Consider the following 25368-nt stretch of genomic DNA (forward strand, 5'->3'; position numbering starts at 1 on the left):
TACCTTTTTTTATTTTTTTATATTCACATTATTATAATACTAATTAATTATTACCTATACTACTTCTAGATATTTTTACATTTTTATCCTAAAACTTATAAGTTTTTAATAAAAACATGTTTTTGGCTGGGTACAGATATTTAATTTTTTTAACCAATCCTAATAATAGAAGTTTTCTTTCTCATGGCTATTTGTTAACAATATCATATAAGATAGGTACATAGATTTTCCTTGCATAGGAAAAATATCGAGTAGCGTGCTATGATAAGTTTTTTTATAAAAGTCCACGTTGACTATATACGTGCTGTTACCCGTTGGCGTAAATGTGTAGTTTATTTAATTTTTAATGTAGATACATTATCAATAAACATTAAATAATAAGCTTCAATTTGAATCTTGTACTCCTTAAATTATTATACGTATTACATTTTTTCACTGTTATTGGCCATAATTCACTTGGCCGTTAACCATTGGCGCAAATAGGGGGGGGGCTTTAGGGGCTAAGTCCTCCTAAAAATTCCCATAGCCCACCCGCCCCAAACATTTCGTACATTTTGTTTTAAGCTTATTCAATATTATCAAAGTAAGGCTTTAGCCCCCTCAAATCCCAAACGCTATTTGCGCCTATGCTGTTAACATTAAAGGCAAAACAAACAAACTGTAGATACTTAAAATTTACACCATATATTTATTTCTTATTTTTATACTTGATACAATTTTCAAAATATTATGTCATTATGACTTGTTTCGAGTTGTTTGCGAATTGCGGATAATAACAACTATCAATTTGATTTTTTTCTTTAAATATCAACTCAATTTTATTATTCGGGTCAAAAACCTTGAAAATTTAATACAAGATTCCTCGCACACTGTTAAAATTTAAAAATATTAAGAATACATAGGTATAGGCAAGATTTTCTTTGTACCTAAACATTTAAAGTTCAAATTTCAACAACATTTATCATATTGAAAATGTACAAACTATTTTTTAATTAAAATAAGTATACTGTATAGTATGTCCAGTTTTTATAACTAAGAATAAAAAATGTAAAATTAGGTTCCACATAGGTACTGTAACCAAAACATCTAAAAAATAAACACAGTTTTTTTTTTATTGTTTTTTGAAGTTTGTTTGGACGAAAATAAATGTTTAAACGAAGAAGAACGGTTTCTGTTTTGTGTTATAATTTTGTCATATTTGTTTTTATTTGTACAATCTGTAGATAAAAAAAATTACAATAAGCACAATGGAGGGATATAATTATAAGTTATCGGTCATGGTTGGCTTGATGAAGAAGCTAATTCAGTAATAGCACTTCCTAACGGGATGGTAAATGTTATAATTTAAAAATATAATTCGTGGGTGCTTGAAACTTCTTAAGTTTATTATTATATACAAATAATATTAACCTACTGTCCTGCAGAGCGACACCCATTTATCCGCTTTTTTATATTTTCTCACACATAAATAAAATTTAAAAAAATACAACAATGCAACACAATACTAGTATATTCTATTAATATAACAGTATACACTCGATCTATTATCAGACGTCGTACAATGTATAACTATAATGAGACTAGACTAGGGTTTCTCAACCTGTGGCAAGCAAAAAATGTCCTTAAGTAGGTATATAATATATTCTAGTTGTATGTATTATGCAATATATTTTAATTATGTAAATACTGAACTCAACATCCCCAGTACAGACTAACGCTTATAAAAATGTGTAACCATGTATTTTTGTTTTTAATTGGCTTAAAATTAAAATTATTTGAATACTATGAAATATATATAATTAGTGGAACTAAATTAGGTATACATACTTGTGTTGCATAGGTTACTTAAAGTATTTGTAACATAAAATGTTACTATTTTATTTCATGAACCACAAAAAGAAAAAACAGTTGTCACGAATTCCGTGATATAAAAAAAAGAAATGGAAACATTTGCAAGTGCTTCACAAAAATAACAAATTATTATAACAATCAAGTTTCAAAATAATCATTAGGAATAATCAACTAAAAACCAATTAAGCAACAAGCCGAATAGACGTATAGTAGGTACCATATTATAATAGTATAATAACATAAAAATATCGACACAAATCAGAAAGTCTATATTTATATCTCTTAATAATTTTGATAGGACCGCATATACAACAGTAATAATTAATTAGTATATATATATTATATATGCTAAATAACATTAGTTTCATTAACAAATAAATAACAAATATTCTATATTTTAATAATTTAATAATATATTTTAATATGAATCATTAGACCTTTTAAGATACTCTGCAATCTGCATGCCTATATAGTTTTTACGGCACTTCCAACGCCAAATTTCAGTTGCATGAGGTTACCTTGGAGATTAGCGGAATACCTAGTTTACTCTCAACGAAAATATAATATATTCTGTAAACTGTATTTATGCGTTACTTTTTCGAAGACCAAGATATGGGTTTAACCAGTATAAACGTACATTATTTACCTACCTATGGTTATTTATAACATAACCATTAATCGTTTATAGTACCTATAGGGCTATTATTGACCTGGGGTCTCACGCCCTGGAGCCCCCACAAGACTCAACTAATTAGCTAGGGACCCCCACAAAATAAGTAACATTTGCAGTAAGTTTGTCAATCTTATAATATGGGCCCTGGGGCCCCCACAAATCTATATCCGACCCTGTCCTTACTTATTATAATTTCATTTTAGTTATGAATACATACAAATTTTCATTTACTTACTAACTATAAATAAAATATAAAATATATTAATAATACACCCACCCCCCCCCCCAAAAAAAAAAAAAAACCTGTAACAGTATAACAATAATCATATCGTTTTAACGTGCAAGAAATATAAAATTGATTAATCATCTACATGAGTACATGCTACATGTATGATGCATAAAATGTATAATAATAATATAGCCTATTGCCTATATAGTTACGACTTTATGAATCATGTTTTATAGTTGGTATATAAACGTAAAATAGTTCATACTTTTGGCATTTTTGGGTATATAATATTATACTATAAACATTTTAAATATTTTGAAAACTCGTCACCATTTTATTGGTCGTTAATTTTTTTACTTTATGGCCACGATCGGTATGAACTGCGATTTATAAAGATATTAAATAGGTAATAAATTCACAATATTATTTAACATTAAGGTATTGTACATAATATAAAATAAATAAATAATAACCCACATTTTTACGCCTTATAACGTTTCTTTTTCTTTTCACCAGACGTTGCATTATTTATATCGGGTATTTTCAATTTTGTTTGCTACTTTTATCGATATAGGTAAACTAATTTATTTTCCTTTAGAATTTTATAAATATTAGATATTATTAATAATAATATCTAATATTTATAAATAATAATTTATTATGTAGGTACCTACTATGTAACGTAAACCCACAAACGTGTCGTTTTTAAAGTTTCCAAGGATTTAGGAACCTACTATATACCTACTCTTATAATATACCTATATATTGCCACTCTTACTCGGCTATACATATCGGCTATTACACATTTATAATATACAGTGCCATACAATAGGGGTGGGGAGGTATAATAATAATTACATCTTATATATTGTTTCTCCATGCTGTACAGTTGGGGGGTCGAACCTCCTACCCATTACGCAATTACAGCACTAACATATCTGCAGAGCATAAGACTTTATATTATATTTATAATTTATTATAGTTATTACTTATTAGTATATTATATTACTTACATAGTTATTATATGGAAAGTATTTTAGTGTTCCGACCGACGGTTAGCCAATCGTTAGCAACTGCTTTCATCCCCTCACCACACCCCACCCCTGCTAAACTTTAAGGTACATCATTTTGAGCGTGTATTTTGTTTAGAAAATATCGTGACATTGTAAAATTAAATTATTGATATTAAATATTTATATGCACCTATTACCAAAACAATATATAACGGGTATAATATTTATGTATGATACACAGACGAAAAATACGAAAAATAATAATTTATCATTTATGTATTTATATTTTTTTATTATTATATTCATTATAAAATAAAGGTACCTAAAACGTCAAATAACGGTTTACGACGCACTATATGTCTATAAATATAAAATATTTTCATAATGCATACCAGAAATTTCATTGTTTTAATATAACGTGCTTATATTCGCTTGTCTGTGTGAGAAAACTATTTATTGATCGTCCTTTGAATAATTCTTGCACTCAGTTTTCATTTAAAAATATTTAATCAACATATGGTGTTGGATACTTTTAAATAATAATAATATTGTACCACTAGGTATTTATTGTTATAAACTATTTATATACATATATATATAATATAACAGTATACCTATTGGTTATCTATATATGTATATTATACATTATACATAATAATAATTTATAATATACACTAGCTACTATTACAGTATAACTATAGTATTTCCTACTATGATAGCCAATAAGAGTACCTATAAAGTATAGACGTAATATGGTCATATACTCATATGGTTATAGTGGTTACGAATTCGCGTATATATAGATATGAAATTAAATGCCAAGTAATGATTGTTCAAAACATCAGATATTAATATTTGTCAATCTGTCGTTCATAAAGTATAAGCTATACCCAAGCCTGGGTAAATTAGTGATCATTATTAATCGACTTAAGTTAAGTCGATAAAAAAAAACATTTTAAAAAGATTTAAAGAGTTATTCTATTTTTTTTAACTTGGTTAAAAATATAGGGAAAATTAAAATTTATATTATAATAATAATCATAATTCATTTCACATTTGTAACAAACTAATAAATAATGTATGTGTATTGTATATTGACATATTGATATATTGTATAATATGTTTAAATTGTTTATGTTGTATATCGTGAGAATATAATATGTAGGTACGATGTACGATGTAAGTAGGTAGGTACTTAGCTTATATTATATGATTTCACACTGCCAAATGCCAATTGCCAGACCTTACCTAGCACGTGAGTATATTATTAAATATTTGTATCTAATAATAAATCTATTTGTACCTATATATTTTTACAATCGGTAATAAATATATAATAATAATATTATATTATTCATTAGTGATTAATTTAAGTTAAGTTAATAGGTACCTTCAGTGGCGTATGAAGGGGATGGGGCTAACGGACTATAAAGCCCTTACAGCTGTCCGTATTATTATTACTTTTAAAAAAATATTTATCAAGTTTCAACTGTCATAAACTCAGTGACGTAGCCAGAGGAGGGTTTTGCGTGTTCAAAATATACAAAGGTACCTATATGCTTATTATAGCAATACACTCTAATCTATACATATAGAATTAAATCATATTTCCCTTGATCATCGCATTACGCGGAACGGCTGGACCGATTTCGCTAATTTTATATTCTGAGTGTAACGATGCTAATGTGTTGATTTTTACAATGATGTGTGTTTTATTTTTTTTTTTGTATCTGTGTACACGATAAGTCGTCGAAATAATGCTTCGTTTTTCAACTTCAATATCTTGTTCGATGGGAAAGTGAATATTGTTGGTGTATTTGGGAGGTCGAAATTCCCTATAGTTTTCAAAAGCGACAGGAAAAACATCATAAAATTTAAGAAAAAACGGGATTTGGTTTTTGGTGTATAGGTAACTTTAAAACAAATGAATGTATATACATGACATTTTCGCTGGTCGTTTGTATTTGCATTTTCTATAAACGATACAATCTTCAAAACATTTTGATTTGTTTTGAACTGTTTAGGAACATAATATTTAGCTTACAATTTTATTAGTCTTTTTTTTCTATGAATGTCAATAAAACTTTATTTGTTGGGTAAAAAGTCTTGAAAATTTAATACAAGGCTCCTACTATATTGTTACAATGACATTTGAAAAATATTAAAAATCCTTAGTCACAGTTTTTATTTATAAGAATTTAAAGTTCAAATCTTGACAAAATACGGAAAAATCACGAAAATAAGCAAATTATTTTGAATTGAGAATTAATAAAAACTGTTCTTTTATAAGATTTGAAAATGTAATACAAGATTATTCATAAGTTTTTCTACCTTTATCAAAAGAAAAATGTCTACAAGCAAATCAAATGTTATGAGCATTTGAAGTTCATATTTTTAGTTTTTTACAAATTACAATATTGGATATTCACTCAATTTCTAATATAGCGGTTTTGTTATTTTATTGTTATTCAAAAACGAATAACTGTAGATAGGTACATGACAATTTTACTGACTGTTTATATTTTCATTTTCTATACACCATAAAATTATGAAAATATTTTGACTCTTTTTGAGCTAGACATATACGGACATTGTCATTTTTTCAATTTTTTAGTTTTTTTTTCTATAAATATCAATAAAATTTTATTTGTTGGGTAAAAAAGCGTGAAAATTTGGGTCCTGATATATTGTTACAATAGCAGTTGAAAAATATTAAAAATACGTATACACAATTTTTTTTTATAAGCATTTAAAGTTTGAATTTTGAAAACATTTATCAAATTTCAAATTTAATAATTACTTTGTAGTTAAAAATGTATAAAATGTTAAACTTTTATAGCTAAGGATTGAAAATTTAAAACAAGATTCCACGTAAATAGGTTAAATATATAAATTACTTTATTCACAATAATATTATCAAATATACTTTGTAATATCATAGGCTGACTGACCGTTTCGCACAGAATCATTTTTCTTATACAATGATATTATACCATTGAGTTCAAATTTAACACCATCCATTACGCAGTGACCCACTTCTAATCTACTGTACATCTGAGCGACATCCACTTATCCACTTTTTTTTTTTTTTTTGATTGTGAAGACAAGGTTCATATGAAATAACATTTTAGGAAAATCCACCAGAAAAGTAGGAGATCTGGATGTCAAAAATACCATGGCACCTGTATAATATCTGATATAATATATATTTTATTGTGAATTTCAAAATTGTTTGTTTATTACAATAACATACCATATTAAATACGACGATCCGTTGATATGAGAACTATTATTCGTGATATGTTATAACAAAAACTAAAATTACACGTGAAATAACAAATTACTACTAATAATTATGAAATCGATGAAAGTACCATTTTTATACAAACGGGCCAAACCACTGGACCTGTCGTTCGAAGACCTGGAGTCACTGGAGCCCAGCTCGCTTCGCGTGTTCTCCTCGGGCTTCGTCAGTTCGTACCGGATGTTGGGCGTGCCGGCCAAGCGCGATGGCAGGTACAAAACGGCGTCGTTGTTACTGAGCCACAACCGGTTGACAGGTGGCTTAGATGACATCCGGCTGCTGGTTGACAGACTGTTCTGGCAGCCAAATGCCCTCTGCTGGCTAGACTTGTCTCACAACCAGTTGACCGACCTGTCAGATGTGCTGCTGGGGTTCCCAAATCTGAGTACGCTGTACTTGCACCACAACCGATTGGCCAGTCTGTGCGCCGTGGTGCGGATCAACCGGCTGCCCCGGCTCAGGTCGGTGACGCTGCAGAACAACCCGGTGGCCGAGTACCGCGGTTACCGGACCGCGGTCCTATCCTTGTTGAAGCGCATCACCAGGCTTGACTTCGTCAGCGTGACGGAAAGTGAGAGGCGCCTCTTGCCACCCATAGCTTTGGAAAGTTTCATCAAGAACTATTTAATGCGCCAGAAATCATGATCAACTGCTGAAAACGATAGCGTGTAAATAGGCCACGGAGTATTAAAGTATGGAACTGTTTAGTGACGTCGTTACAATAATAATAATATTATTATCATGATGGCATCAACTGCTGTGGAGAGACGCGCAATGACAACAGGTTGTGGACATATTATATTATTATAATATACATTAACGAGATAACGTCATAATGTATTATTTTATTAATATTATACTCTATTGCAGTCCTGCATTGTATATAGGTAATTATGTTGCCGTTACGAAAATTATTAAAAATGTTAATAACACCTAAATCAATTATTTATATTATATTATATCTTTTTAAAAAATAACTAAATAAGTTAAAGTAACGACTAAATTGTCGAGGTTTAAAATTTTAAATTTAAATCGATTATTATTGTTATTCTATTATTATTAATTAAAAAATGCACCAATCCATGGTTAATAATATAGTATTTAATATGATATAAGTATCAATTAGGTATATAACATGCAATGTAGTCTGACAGAACATATAGTTGTAAATTCTTAAGTCTTAACTACCAATAGTTAAGCTATTGTATTCATGTTCTTTGTCCTTGTGGCAGGGGGGGGGGGTGGCTAGGTGGAATAGAGTCCTGCCTATTCAGTATTTTCGATAGGTTCAGGTAAAGATTTTCCATCCTCCTACAGCATATGAAAAACCACCTACATTGTGTGTAATACGGTGTATGATACACACCTAATGTAGTAGGTACACACTACACACATTTAGAGTGTTTAGCATATAGTATCGTGCACCTACGTTAATTTCTGTAATTAAAAAAAAAATCATCGATAATATTTTATTATATTGCACTATATAAAAATGGTTTGTTTTTCTTGTATAGTACCTCCCTAAATAAAACCATTTACAAAATTAATAAAGTTTAATTTTCTATTTTATCCTTGTTCAACGTTCCACCCTTAAAATATATCAAAATATAATCTTTATTTCACCTTTCATTTTTATTATTTTATCCGATTCGATTTATTACCTACTAAAAAAATGTAATAATGTATAAAAATATAAAAAAAAATTAAAATAATGTTATTGTGTAACCAAAAGCTGTCAAATATTCATCAATTATTGTCCGTTGTGTTAAGCCATCACTACATATTTTATATAATTTGTCTTGCATCGTTTCATAAGTTTTTTTTCTATTGAAATTGCCTATTGCAAATTTGGCTAACTTTGTTGCGTCAAAAGACAACTTAAACCTCATTTTTTAAATAAATGACCAAACAGAAAGATGCCTACTAATTTTGAAAAACGATGGTCCCATTCTTCTGTTTCGTTATTGGTTCGATTTCAATGGGCAATCTATAGCTTTAGTTTATATTTCTATTTTAGATACATTTTCCGTAAATATTTCTACAGAATTTATCATACTAGAAAAAGTTACTTGATCCTTCATTTTCTGTATACATTTAGTAACATTTTTTTTTCTGTTTCGGGTACATGCTTTTGAGGATTTGTTTTTACAGGATTGTTATATTACAATTTGGTATACATTGTCCCCGTACACTTGAGAGAACAAACTTTCATACAACGCCATGTTATTTACAAATGCTTAATGACGTAGGTATAATGTTACATATATGACCATTAAAACAAATTGTATTTTCTCCTTTATTAGTTTTTGACAATTTCTATTAAACAAAATTCAAAAAACTCTGCAAAAAAAATGAAATAATTTTTACAAATTTAACACCATAGACTATTTTATTTCACGACAATTACATCGTACACAGACTGATCATTAAATAAAGCGCATAGAAAATACAATTTTATCAACTCCCTAATAATATATTTCTGTCAACCTATAATAATATTGGATTATAGACACAATCACACAGTATATTGTTCGATTACCATCCAAATATTTACGTTCCAAATTATTGTCCAACTCCAAATGATAAACACCAATAGGTAATACGACTAAGATACGGCGATAAGATTAGTCCAATTATTAGTGACCAGTGGCGTAGCCACGATTATCAAATGAGGGGTGTTTTAAGCATAGATTAAAACTAAGTTTTTACAGTTTTCGTATATAAATAAATTTAGGGTTCAGGACTTGACTTGTTGCACTAAAAATTATCGAAATATGCAGTCGAAATTCTCAAAATATGCTTAAATATATGTACTATGTAGCAACATGTTTATATTATTTTTGAAAAATCATAAAAAATAAGTAGGTATATAAACCTGATAAATAAATATATAACAACTTTATTTTTAAAAATACTGGTATACAATAGGTACTAGGTTAATAAATAAGTAATAACGAATAACGTGATATGTGACCACCTTGATAAACAAACACGTACCTATATCTACTAATGTTCATTTCTTCGTACAATCTACAATCTAGATGTCAACTATAGTTTAAACACAGTTTTGTCACAGTTTTAAGAGACTTATGAAATCTTACATGTAAGAAAATAGGGCCAACTGTAGCCAAGCTCCACCAACAACTTTAACAGCCCTCCGCCACTCCCAAACATTAACTTAATTTTTTTAAGCTTATTCAGTTTTATAATAGTATGGTATTATAAAAGGCTTCGGCCTCCCCAAATTTCAAAATTATCGCCTATTGTACCTAACCAAACATAATATTTTTTAAGATATTTTTCAATGTTATCCAAATATAATTTTTCCCGACAATCGTATGTACTTACATTTAAGTTAAAAAATACACAAATATACAAATTCAAACTTTGTATTCAATTTCACCATTTCATAAGACCAATTTATAACTTGCAAGCAGTCCCGAACCCTATAAATAATTTATTTATTAGGAAGGAAAACGTCAATGGAGGGGGTTTAAACACCAAAACCCCCCTGGCTACGCCACTGTTAGTGACAAATTATCAGTTTATACTTATTACTTATTTTTAGATATAACCTTTTTAAATTATATTAATTTGTATTAAATTTAAAAAAAAATAATAATACATTGTACTAAATTAATTGTTTTAGGAGAAAAATAAATCCGTTTCTTTTTATCTATGGATTTTTTTATCCCGTAGCTTTTTTATCAATGGCTTTTTCATTCTAGATTCTATGGAAACTGAGCTTACACAGGTAGAACATTGTTTGGACAGAGATAATGCAATATTTTAAATTTACATTGTTGTGTAGTAACGTAACGCAAAATACAAATTACTGAAACGAAATTACTTTCACAGTAGCGCTGTTGTAATTACATTAAATTTTTTTTAAATTAACGTGGTTGTAACGAAATTACTTTTTAATAGTAGGTAATTTCTATATGGAGTAGCGTGTTATTTTCAACATTATTATAATAAGTTATGAATGTAAAATGTATGACAAAAACTAGAGGCTAGAATATTTGTGAAAAATTAAAAATCAATAACATTTATATACGATTCCGAAAGTTTTCATAATAAATAATAATCGACGATTTTATTAAATATCTCAGGAATTAATACTCATACATTTTGTTCATATTGTACAAAATTGAGTCATTAACAATGTAACGATGTACCTAATACTTATTATTCGTTATGGACTGTTACTGTAATTATTTAAAAAAAAAAATTAACGTTATTTATTACACCCTACTTTTTGAATGAAAAAGTTGAGTAACGTGATAAAAATAATGTCGGAAAACGGGATAACGTGAATGTAATTTAAATAAAAATATTTAAAGTAACAAGTAACGTAATTTTATTACTTTACAAAAGTAATTTACCCAAAACTGTTAATTTATAAATAATATATTGTTATTGTATCGGGTACCTATAATAATATTATAACAACTTTTTGTATTATTTTATCGATCTCTTTTTAAGAGCGGTCGGAGGAGGGTTTGAGAAAATATTAGCCCCCTCCCTTCACGTCTATGATGCAGGGATCTGTAGAATATCTTCACAATATCAATATTCAATATGATTATATGTATTATTATTTATTATTAGTACACAGCCAGGTACGAATGAATATTATACAATTTGCGGATATTTTCGGCGGGGTTCGCGACGCCATCTAACGGTCGGATTCGTTCCGATTGATTATTACTCTTCGGTCGTGTGCCGCGTCGCCGCACTACACAAAATACGTTCTGCATTGAAGCAGGCGCTCTGAGTCGCCCACCCGCTTGTCGCGAGTGCCGCGCTGTGTAGTAGTCACTCGGGTGGGCAGTCGCCAGTCGTAGACGGCAAGTCCGTACATGGTGTCGTCGGGCGGGCGGTTGCGGCGTACAACGGTAGCAGGACAACAACAATAATAATAATGCCTACTGAAGATCGATAAAAGTTTTCGTGTTTTATTTTTATTGTATTTTTTCGGCAGAAACATTCCACCGTAATCCTTATAATTATAACGTACAGGTAGTTGCGATACCTGCAGCGTGCATATTGATGTACAGAAGTGAGTTCAATAATTTTTGATTATAAGATAATATAATGTATTTTTATTTGCATAATTATTATTATGTATCGTAAACGGTAAAAGTATCGTTATAAATACGCTCTCGTTTCCCGCCTAATTATTATACGTATGATGAGTATAATATTATAATTTATAGTGTCGAGTAGGTTATTTAATTTGGTGCCCCTATATTATATTATGATTATGATATCATTTATACATTCATATGTAGGTACTTACTTACATGATGTGTATAATATTATGATGAACACAATAAAAAAATCGTAAATTACGTTGTCACTTGTCAACTAGACAAATATTTTACTTTAGATTAACTATATGATATATTTTTATAACAATTTACAATGAAGTTTAAAATTAATAAAAAAAAACATGTTAGGTATGTTTCTATACTGCTCTACAAAGAGAAAATTATTATATACGTTCATAATATTATAATAAGTAATAAAAAAATTTATATTTATTTTCTAAAATTAAATTAAATAGAATTATGACGTATTTACATAGGTTTGTATAGCTTACCTATAAAATAACATATTGATATATTCTATAATAATGTGCGTCATAACTCATGAATAGTATAATATTATTTTGTTACTAATTTGGTGATTTTTAAATAAACATAATCAATATGGACATAAACTATTAAAATTTTTTTTTTTAATTCATAATTAAACAATAAACACTATCGCTTTAAAAATTATTAAATATATATGTTATGATTAAAAACTATTTTTATTATATTTAATAATGTATATATTTTTTTAAATTGGTACTACTATATACTTTTAGAAAGTAGTTATTTTGGTTTAGAAAGTACGTACCAGGTAGGTATCTACCTACCTATGTAAAATTATCAGTGCATGACACTATAAAATCTTAGTAATTGATATGAAAATCTTGGTGAAGGGCACATATTGTAGTATTATTATTGTTTGTATATTTAACGTTCTAAAAGAAATGTTGAAGTTGAATCTTTGGCTGTAACAATTATTATATATTTTTTAGATATTTTATAATATACATATATGTATTATATAATGTATATGTAACTATATAAATGTAGAACATATTTATTTGGAAGTGGTACTTAATATTTTACCTATAAATTGAACTATATATAGTAAGAGATAACGGTTTATTTTATTTTTATTCATAAAAAAGTTTAATGTTGATACAATTTATTTTAAATTAATTATAAGATCGGGTAGATAACTTGTAATATTCAATTTCACTTATTGATGGGTACCTATGACTAAAAACCGGTAATGCCATTTAAGTATTTACTGAGGTACTGTAAAATAACGATTGAACCTTCATTGTTCTCAATAATTGGCATTTATTGTAATATACATTTTTAAACTTAAACACAAAACATGTGGGTTTCTTAAAATCGCAAGATTCTTATCGATTTTGGATTTGGTCTCCCCATGTAACATTAAAACATCCTGGAACGCACAAAATATGTTCCAGGATAATGTCCAGAATATAATTATAAAAAAAGGGGGTTTTACGTTTTAAAATAAATTTACGGGCATATGCTGCGCAGCAAGTAGCAGGCTAGTTTTTAATATTATTAGTGCCAAAATGTTTGTTGGCCATTTTAAAATCATTACCCGGTCAGAATATATTCGATATGACGATATAGCTATAATATACCAGTTGTATAGTAATATTATTAAAGTAGGTAAACACTGAAAAAAAAAAAATTAAAAACATAAGATATTATTCTTGGCAGGCAAAAGAAGAAGGGGTTTTATAAAAAAATGTGCGTGAATTGTGAATGCATATTATATACTATATATAGGGAGGCTCCACCATTTACAAATTACGTAAATCTACAGTGGTAATATTATGTTAAGCAATGCTGGATTTACTAGATCGTAGATATAAGTATATAACTAGATAAATCATCACGATGATGCAGCTGCAGCTACTATATAAATCAAATTTTGGTTTGAATAGAAAAAACTAAAAAGAGAGTTAGAAGAACCCAAACAAAGTAAAAGCAATTAGCAAATATTAATAATATTTCAATAATAGGTATATTGTTTCAAAAGTGCATTGAATACCTTAAAATAGAAATTACATTTTTAATCTTGGTTAAATTTTGATTTGTGTCATCTCTGCAGAGTGCAGGTGTGCCTGATTAAATTATTGCTCGGTTTTTTTGGCTGATTAATTCATAATATTCAATATACATTATTCATGTTATATTATATTCATGTATAAATAATAATTTAGTTAGTAGTTACATACTTATAACTTATAAGTAGGGTTATTTAATTTCTTAAAAAAATACACTATTTTTAGCTTATAATATAAAACATATAGCTCCCTTAACACAAAGCTTGAATTAGGTGCTAATGAATTCAATTATGAAACTTAAATTTTGCATTTTTCATTACTTTTTTAGATATTTTTAATATACTTTGTATACGCATTTTTAAATATTCGTGTTAAAAATAGTTTACATGTTCTATACACACTTATCACACCTACCTAATTAAATAATATTTTTAATTAAAAATATTTTACACTTTATAGATTTTTATGTTTTTCAAATTATGGTTCTTTGTCTACTTATGCGTGCATTTTCTACTGACTTTTTTAAGATTTGAAGTGTACTTTTAAGGTTTTTAAATACATTAAATTAACAGCCCTACTTATAAGTTGAACATAGAGCAAAGGGCTAAAACATTTTCTGGTAGAATAATTTTCGTTTAAAGATTAAAGGTAATAAATATATTATGTATAAATGTATAATTTATATTATATGTTACCGGTGAAGACGTAAATTAAGGAATTTACGTTAACCCCTAGTCAATAACGATATTTCCGATCAAATTAGACAGTATACGATATTTACTAGGAAATAACGCTAATGTACATTATTTTTAGGTAATGACGATACCTAACTCCGAGCTTTTAAACATATGGTGTAAATTTTAAGTATCTTCGGTTTGTTTGTTTTGCCTTCAATGTTAACGGCCAAGTGAATTATGGCCAATAACAGTGAAAAAAATGTAATATGTATAATAATTTAAGTAGTACAAGATTCAAATTGAAGCTTATTATTTAATGTTTATTGATAATACGTATATAGTCAACGTGGACTTTTATAAAAAAACTTACCATAGCACGCTACTCGATATTTTTCCTATACAAGGAAAACCTATGTACCTATCTTATACGATGTTGTTAACAAATAGCCATGAGAAAGAAAACTTCTATTATTAGAATTGGTTAAAAAAATTAAATATCTGTACGCAGCCAAAAACATATTTTTATTAAAAACTTATAAGTTTTATGATAAAATGAAAAAATATCTAGAAGTTGTATAGGTAATAATTAATTAGTATTATAATAATGTGAATGTAAAAAAATAAAAAAAAGTTGCCAACGGCACGCAGTGTTCTCAAGCGGTCACCCACCCAAGTACTGACTGCGCCCGACGCTGCTGAACTTCAGTGATCGGACGAGAACTGGTGTATTCAACGTGGTATAGTCGTTGGCGAGTACAGGTGATATCACACTGAATGTTAAAATAATATTATGTGTCTATAATACCAGCAAAGATGTAAATTAATGACTGGTCAATAACGCTAATGTCCATTATTTTCAGACAATAGCCAATGATGCATTTAGAAATATTTCCTAGCGAATGACGATAACTCCGGGCTTTTTCAGACATAATTGATAAAAATCTTAAATCAATTCAAATCAAAAATCTACTGTAAGCTGGTTGTTAGGTGAACTCTAATCTTAGATACTTATTATAAGTTGTAAATAGTTAAGTATGTAAAAGTTTAAAAAATGTATTTGTACATTTTAATTAGAAACGGCCTTGCGTTGTTTAGTCGATTTATCTATAGACGGTACTAACACTATTAACAATAACGTTCTTTCCGGCTCTTATATGTCAATGGTCGTACATTTTAAGTTAAATATAGTCATCTATCATTCTATCGGATACATATCATTATGTGACATATGATAATATGTCATCTATATAGTAGGTTCACAATATAAATCGCGATATTTTATTTATTATAATAATTAATAAATATTTATATTCATTCAATTATAATATGTGTACACACGCATGTCCACTATAGTACAACGCTAACATGTATCTATAGTATCTACCTTTAGTACCTACCTTCAAAGTATCATAGTACATAAAATTGTGAAAATACATTTTTCACTTATTTATTTTATTTATGTAATAATAAGTATATAATTTATCTAGCATAAATTATTAAATTTCTGACCCAATTTCAGTATTTCGCTAAACAAAATTATCAACATTGTCTATTACTATAAGACATTAAAGTAATTTTCTAGTCATAGCTGTAAATGTGTTAGCAAAATATTTAAATTTTACAACCTTGTCTATGTTGTCGCAGTTAATGCCTAGACATTGCCGATATCGACTACTAATGTTAGGAGTTTGTAATATTGATAGGCATTTACGTTATTACCTATACCTAATTTACATCATTGTCGGTAACATATATACGATATAAATTATATATACGTATATTGATACTATCAGGTTAGGTGATCCGTGGGATTGTAGTTCATAGGTCACTCGCTATTAAGCATATAATTCAGTGTTCACGTTATAATATGTTAGTAATTTAGTAAGTATTGAGTAGGCAATAGGCATATCGAGTAATTTAGCTAGTTGACGTGTGTGAACTGACCATTTTTAGTTCAGAAGGTTAAGTGCTGACATTTAGTGAACTAAATCTATTAAATTTGATTTATTCAATTTAGTGAGGCGTCACAACCATCAGACTAGGTACCTAGAACTAATTAAACGGTTAATTAAACGGATCTGAACGCACTTTTTTTGGTCCAGTGTAAATACCTACGAGGTATAGATACGGTTGGTGGTTGCTCACGAATGTCCGGAAACATAAGCGATTAAAGTGTTTTAATTGTTACTTAACAACTTTTTTGAATAACGTACTGTCATAGAGTAAACTAGACTTTACAGTTCACAGGAATACATTAGCGTAGAAAATAAAAACATTACTAATTGCCAGCCAAAAACAGAATCGTTCACGACTCTCAGATTTAAAAATTATTATTAAACATTTAAATTGTAATAATAGTTTATTGTTTTTTCTTTAATACATACAAAAACGAATATGTACGTCTATTACGAGTATATAAAAGTATTATACATAATACAAAAAGGTTAAATTAACATATTTTTAAATTAAAAATTATTCAGCAAATGGAAATTCAAAAGATAATTGAAGATAGGTACAGTTATAATAATATTAAAGGATTTTGTTTTGCGTATGTTTTAGAGCTGACTCGATGGGACCACTTTCACATTACTTCTCTCAGTACTTAAAATGTCTATTAAATATTTTAGCTTTATGTATAAGGAGAATTAAAATAAAAAATAAAATAAAATAATGATCACATTTATGAGTTAAAACCATATCAAAATGTTATTTGTGTAACATAAACTCCAAAAAATGCCACTAGAAAATCTATATAATATAAAGACTAGGTTTAAATATTATACAATATGATATGAGATGTAAATGCCATATGCACACCCTTCAACCCATGCACTCGCAAATGACACCCCTGATAGAACCTCAATTGGTCCGTTGTATTTTTTTCACCGGATAGTAAAACATTAAAAAAATCTGTTCTGTTATGATATATATATTCGTAAAAATGGGTATAGAAAGGGAGTAAATGTCAAAATATGGCTGGTGACTGCGTAGGGGAGTAATTATAATTTGTCGTACTTAAAATTAGGATTTGTGAATAGAATAGCCGTTGAACAGCCGCTCTTTTGTTCAGTGCCTTATTATATTCAAAGGGCTCAGAATATTGATTTATGTAATCCCAATTTGAGTCTGCAGAGGGATTGGTTCCCAGGTCAGCCATGAATTATGGCCTATGAATAGAAATATTAACTAAGCATATTATATAATTTATATACAAACAAATAAGTTCCCGGTATTGTTTTAAACATTTATTGAAATTAAAAAAATACCTATTGGAAAAGGTTACCAACTTTTTTATAATAAAATAACTATATTATACTGTATATGTTTTGTTAAAATATATTTATAACCATAATTATTAACTAATGTTTTTTAATCTATAGTTTTTAACCAGTTCAGATAAAAGTTACCCGTAAAAATACCTGAGTTGTATATAGGTACCTACGTAGTTAAGTTTAAAATATAATATAGTTATGACTTATAACTTATACTTGTATGATTTTTGTATAATATAATATTCTTGTATAATTTACTTTCGTTGCACAACTTTATACTTTCAACACAGCAGAATAATACATGTATAGGTACCTAGTTCATATGTTTAATGCGGCTAGTTTACACATGGCGTTACGTTATTCAATTAAAATTAAAATAGTTTAAATTACCTAGTTTACTTACTAAAAACGTATGCTAAGTTTATCTAAGTTACTAAAATGTTAACTGTGCTCTAAACATAAGCATATTTATTTATTTCACTTATTATTATTTAATAAAATTAGGTTCTTATCTATTTAAAATATATGTATTCATGACTAATGTTAACAACATGGAGTACCCTATCTATACTAATTTATCTACCTACATAAGTATTAGTACTTATCTAAAAGTATTGATTGGTACCTATATATATATATATATATATATTATATATATAATTATTAAGTAGGTACCGGTATGAATTATAATTTATGACTTTTAATGTTAGGTACTCATGAAAATTATATACCTATAGGTTAGGTTATTAGTACCTATAAGGTATTAATATTTATAAATACCTAATTGAAAATATTATAAATTTAATACAAAATTAATAATAAATACCTATATTATAATTTATATTATTGTTACAGGAAAAAATATCAGCCACTATAGTACTATACCGCGAATAAGAGGATATAAGATAATATAGAAGTCCCTATCAGTGTATTCTTCAACTAAGTTATGTTTTTTATTTAATCTACAGCTGTTTTGTTTTATAAAATGTAAGTACCTACATCGTAAATATTTGATATTTTTACTTGAGTATAAAAATATATTAATATTACATTATTATGTTGATAACTTAAATGTTTTTTCAGCAAATTAACATGCAAGAACCTCCAACTGATTGGCTTATGATCATCGCAATATGTTTCATAACTAGTTGTGTATTAATTGGAGTACTATGTGTTGTTTGTTGTTTTTGGTCTAAATGCTTACTATTCAATTGCTGTCGACCAAACTATAACAACACTTTCATTATATCTTATGGTAAATATATATTATATACATACAGTAAAGTCGTGACTCGTGATAACTCAAACCTCGATAGCTTGAAAACCTTTATAACTCAGAATATTTTTAAGTACAATTTTTTTTCTCCTTCTAGATTTGAGTTATTGAGACTCGACTGTATTTTTGAAAAAATAATTTTATTTTCAGTTAAAATATATATATTAATTTAAGAATGAGTAGGTAGGTATATTATGACCGATATTTTTTTTAGGTAGGTAGGTAAAAAATAAAGCTGGCTGCCATGGTGTACGTGTACGCTGACCGCGGCGGGCAGCGATCGGTTGTATATTATTTTACAGTAGCCGCGTGGGCAGACCGCTTCCTGTATGACTAAGCCTTTAAAATTAAAATCTTGACAAAATACGTAAAAATCACGAAATTATTTTGAGTTAGAAATTCATAAACATTTTTCTTTTTAAATCTAAGATTGGAAAATATAGGTAATACAAGATACGTCATAAGTTTGTCTACCTTTATCAAAAAAATCTTTGTCTTCAAGAAAGTCAAATTAAATGTTTATGAGCGCTTGAAGTTCATATTTTTACAACATTGAATATTTACTCGATTTCTCATGTAGAGATTTTCTTATTTTGTTGTAATTCAAAAACAAATAACTTTAGATAGGTACCTACATGGAAATTTTACTAAATATTTATATTTTCATTTTCTATACATTGTATAGAAAATGAAAATCATACAATTTTGGAATTATTTTGACTCGTTTCAAGCTGTTTATGGACATTGTCAGCTTTCCATTGTTTTAGTGTTTTTTCTATAATTGTCAATAAAACTTTAATGGTTGAGTAAAAATGTGAGAAAATTTAATACAAGGCTCAGCTGATATATTGTTATTATAGTAGTTGAAAAATATTATAAGCATCGATCATTAGCATCTATGGCCATTTACCTCTTTTTTTTGTTGGGGTGGGTTACAATTGCTTGAGGAACACATGTATGTGGGGCGAGGATTCGTCACTGAAAATCCAGGTGATCGCCCATCCGGGAACTAACGACGCCAGCCGATGCTTGACCGCAGAACACATTAGTGCACACCGGGCCCCAATTTTATTTATGTATATTTATTATTTTATTGTTCTGGTTCTTTAAGAAAAATTGGTGAACCTAGTCTTGGTTATTAAGAAAGCTGGGCAAGTCAATGATTTTTTTTAACTCGTTAAGTTAAGTTATTTTAAAATAATACATTTGAGTTAAGTTAAAAGTTACTACGCATTTTTTTCGTTAACTTGTCAAGTTCAAAGTTAACTTTGAAAAAAAGGGAACTCAATTTAATGTTAAGTTAAAATTTGCTAATTTTCATAAATATGAAATTCCAAACACATAATATGGTTTATTAGATAGTTTTTCTTTACGCTCAAGAAAATTATTTGGGAATTTTAAAATGATACATCAAAGTAAAAACCTCATTAAAAAATTTGCATTATTCTTCGAACGAAAATTAACTTAATTTAGATACTTTTGAAATAAAATTAACATGGAGTTGACACGTTAATCTTGAAAAAAAAGTAACGAGTTAACTAATTTAACGTTTTAACTTAATTTTAACTTTTAAATCGTTAATGCCCAACTTTGGTTATTAATACATTTGTTAGACTGTCCTTAACAAAACTGTAACATGTTGGTCCTAGTTAAAAAATCATTTTCCTGTTCAGTCCCTCGCAAGAAAATTATAGTTTTTATCAACCGATTCTAAACTTTTGTCTATGCATCTAGGTATATTTATTACCTTAATTATGTAATAATTTTTTCTAGACAAGCCGGAAGAAGCATTGAATTTACCACCAGAAGACACAAATAACAGTACCTGTTATTCACCCGTACGAATGAAAAAAATTAAAACATTTGATTATTAAATTTTAACGATTTTTAAGGTAAATAAAACTTTTTTGATTCCGATATTCTTAACAATTTATTACTTTGAGTTTGTACCTATCTATGTGTATTGTTATTTGTTTATTAATTAATAATTAATAACCTGATCTTTTGTACCTATATATAATAATAATAATAATAACATATTTTATACAATTTGTTTTAAAATTTACATTTACAGTAAGATAAATGCTTGTGTTGCTAACATGTGACTTCAAAAAAATTTTCAAAATGCAACGAATGTTCCTGATCTCAGTATTACATAGTACACATACAAATAATAATAAGACAAGTGAGTTATATTTTTAATATAGGTATAAAATAGGTATATTGTATTTCGTATATGATAATTAGCGATTACATTTGTATCCCAAACTTTAGACATTAAAATTTATAATTTACTTATAGTTAATAACGTACCGAACTGACTAGGTATAATAAGCTGACTGATATGTCATTTTTATAAAACCTTAGACTAGTGTTAATACAATTATTTTTCTATTCTCCGACTATCCGAGCTGAGGGATACCATTTAGTATATTTAGTACCTACGCCAAATAAATTTATCCATTTTGGGTTCAGCACATTTCCGGTAAATTTATCTGTGTAAACATTTTATAATAACGTATTGGTTAAATTCATATATTTTAAAGATAAGACCTACGTTAAAATTAAAATTCAAATAAATCAAAATAAATCAATTTTTTTTTTAATCAGTCACTATAATTTACGATTTTCTTCAAATAATTATCAATTATACACATTTTTAAAAAAATTTTTTGGGTTATAATAATAGTTATAAGTACCTACCTACTTACACATTTTTTTATAAATTATGATAAACTAATATATTATTTTCTAAATAATAATTAATTATACAATTATTTTTAAATCATAGTCATTAAATAGGATTATTAAAAAATAGTTATCAATAATACACATTTTTTTCAATCTACGTGCGCAATAGGTAATATACAAAACTTTAAAATCTAAAGACTTATAAAAATAACTTAGTTTTTAGCTATATAATTTATAACATACATCTTTAAATATTTATTACACCAAGACGTTATTGTAAGATGTTTACGCAGGTAAACATTTGGCCCAAATAGGCTGTCAAAAAAAAACACTTTTGGCTCAAGTAGGCTGTACCCAAAACGAATTAATTTTTTGGCGCAAATGGGTAATTTCCGAGCTGAGTGTTTGATTCTCATTGAGGTTTTTTTACTCTTTTTTACTCATTTTTTCTCATTTATATGTATTATCTCTGTTATGCAGTGACATGCACAGATATTTTCTATGGGAGAGGTTACATTAAAATCTATATAATATAATATAAAAACTAGCTGAATCCGTGCAATCCGTTGCTCGTTAAAAATTGAAACTCTTAAAAAAAATTAAGATTGTTCAACTCCTTTCGACACCTCTTCCACCATGGTAGACAATGTTTAATAATTTGATTTGATGCTATCTTGTACCTGATCTGCCTAAATAACCAATGGAAACCAATAATAAATAAATACTAATTTCTACTGTAGACTGTAACCAATGGCAACTATTTATAAAATAAATAAAAATACAATTTCCAATTTCCATCGTGAACCTCAATATCCCTGTTTGAGCACCTCTTTAAAATGCGAATTTAGGCAAATCCTTTCTTATTGCACGGTTAAATTATTAGAGGAAATACTATTACAAATTTTAAGTTCGTACGTTGAGTAGTTTTTCAGATACAGCTAGTGATCAGTATGTCAGTGGTATTTGGATTTTATATATTATATAGATATCATGTCACGATATTCGTTAATCTAGTAATCTCCGAAACCAAAATTTAATGAAATTTTGTATATGTCTCTTGCTTGCAAGTCCAACTTGAGAGGCAGGATAGTAGTTATCTCGATAAATAAGTGGCCCTTAATTTTGTTTATTACAAATTTAAGAAAGGATTTTGAGATTTACGATGGACATTTTTGTTAATACCACCTATGTTAATGTATTTAATATAAGTGGTTGCTATTGGTTACATATCCATGTGATATAGTTGCAAGTTGGTTACCTAATTGATTGTTTCTTAAAAGCTCTACATGTACATCCCTGTCCATGTCCTTAATAACATTTATCAAATAGGTTGAGTTAGAAACTAGACTACTAGAGTCAGTGCCGGTACCTCGCAGGGGAGGACACTAAGGGAAAGTGCTCCCGAAAACATTTTTTTTTTATAAATAATGGTGTCATAAAATAACAGATGATAATTTATAAGTATTATAGTTCTACAAATACTAGAGAAAAAAATTAAACGATGTTAGGTGGTTAGTGAATAATACTATATACTTATTAAATATATTGTTTGATATTTTTTTCAGGATACAGAAGCCAACTAGTTAGTTATTGAAAAACACACAATATTATAACAATCGATTGATGTATTGATCAGCTATGAAGATCTCAGTAGTATAAAATATTTTTATTTGTTAGGTAGGTATTGGTGTATGTTGTATTATACTAGGTACCTACCTAGTCATCAGTTATATTAAATAGTAATGGTTATATTATATAGGTTTTCGGTGGCTAGTCAAAGGGGGGGAATGAAGGGTATGGATATTAATATTATCGTCTTACAACGATAAATTATATTTTTTAATGATAAAATAGTGCATGTTAACCTCTCCTCCCCAATCGTGACAAAATCTTTCGATCGCCACTGGGTACCTATATTATATAATGCATGCTAGAAAGCTTTGAAGGTTAAAAGGTAAAAATTATTCGATAAAATTGAAGAGTAATATTTTTTAATCATATAATATATTATACCTAATGGTATTATATTATTACATTTTTAATGGTATTATTCAATTACCTGTGCATACCTATGATAAAAACAGATTCTGTCTTAATGCTTATTATATATATATATACTAACTTTTAAATATTTTTGTGGTCAATTAAATGAATATTTATCTAATTTGTTTTAATATCAATTCATTAACATTCATTAGTTAATCCCAGATTTACTTTAATTACACAAAGTAAAATTAAATTTATTTTATTTTTAAATAGTTACCTACCTATGTAGTTTAGAACAGACTCCATTTATGATTATTAAATTATATTTACTTATTTTTTTAATAAAAAAATAATTATATTAGGTACCTACTATAGAAGATTTTGTATTTACCAACTATAATTTTATTAATTAATGCTATTTTTTGAAACTATACTAAATTTATAATATCATTTATTTTATATGTCTACCTAAATAATCATATCTATTTTGAATAATTGGCGTACATAACCAATATATATGTATAATATTTCAGGAATTTTCCCCAAAGGGTACCTACGTATTTATATTTAATTTTTCTATGTGTTGTCTTGCTTTATTTTATACTCTTAATGATTTTGCTTCTGTTCAAAAAAATTTTATATCTTAAAAAAATAAAATGTTTATATAAACTGAATGTTTTACAATAAATGCGTGATATACTAAGATTCTTGCTTATTATTTATTTAAATATGTTAATATTGTATATTTGTATTTTGTATAGATTGCAGACTTCCTATACCTTGTAGGTACATATAGTTGTTCAAACATTTTATATTATTATCTGTTTTTTTCGGGTCGCGTGAAAAATTAAATTAATTAATGTCCAATACAATTTAATGGATCAATCATGGCCATTAAATCATGTTTAAGGGACCATTAGCACACTATTGATTCATTAAATGTTTAGTGATTGTTCATGCAACCTGGCATTAAAGTTGTTGTTATTAGTATAAATATAGGTACATTTTAATTTATAAAAATGATACCTTGCCCGGCATATGCATATTATTTTGTAGTAAATGAATTAACAAACTATTTACAAAGGTTACTATACTTATTTATAGGTTTTTAGCTATAGCTACTATATGTCTGATTACAGGGGTGGACTGGGACCCAGTTGGCTCACTATTAATGAAAAAAACGCATAGGTATAAAATTCCAAGACTGGATTTCTGTCTTGTATTT

General features: G+C 27.7%; 1 protein-coding gene, 1 long non-coding RNA gene and 1 other non-coding gene across 3 annotated transcripts; 2 read left to right on the forward strand and 1 right to left on the reverse strand.

Annotated features, from left to right (window-relative positions):
* The first annotated feature begins 7121 nt into the window (after nucleotides 1-7121).
* Nucleotides 7122-7715, forward strand: LOC103309768 (leucine-rich repeat-containing protein 51-like). Its single transcript, XM_008186063.1, has one exon. The coding sequence runs from the start codon at nucleotides 7122-7124 to the stop codon at nucleotides 7713-7715; it is 594 nt and encodes a 197-aa protein (XP_008184285.1).
* Nucleotides 7716-11851: 4136 nt separating this feature from the next.
* Nucleotides 11852-23740, forward strand: LOC100569451. Its single transcript, XR_003838600.1, has 6 exons — nucleotides 11852-12132; nucleotides 19046-19177; nucleotides 19274-19445; nucleotides 21240-21335; nucleotides 22451-22542; nucleotides 23723-23740. It is a non-coding gene; the product is annotated as an uncharacterized LOC100569451 (long non-coding RNA).
* LOC115033462 lies at nucleotides 15551-15669 on the reverse strand. The gene has a single exon (XR_003838819.1). It is a non-coding gene; the product is annotated as a 5S ribosomal RNA (ribosomal RNA).
* Nucleotides 23741-25368: the final 1628 nt, after the last annotated feature.

This window comes from Acyrthosiphon pisum, chromosome X (assembly GCF_005508785.2).
Source record: "Acyrthosiphon pisum isolate AL4f chromosome X, pea_aphid_22Mar2018_4r6ur, whole genome shotgun sequence".
NCBI classification, from domain to species: domain Eukaryota; kingdom Metazoa; phylum Arthropoda; class Insecta; order Hemiptera; family Aphididae; genus Acyrthosiphon; species Acyrthosiphon pisum.

Coding starts and splice junctions, on each gene's coding strand:
- LOC103309768 (XM_008186063.1), top strand. CDS start 7,122: ATGAAATCGATGAAAGTACCATTTTTATACAAACGGGCCAAACCACTG.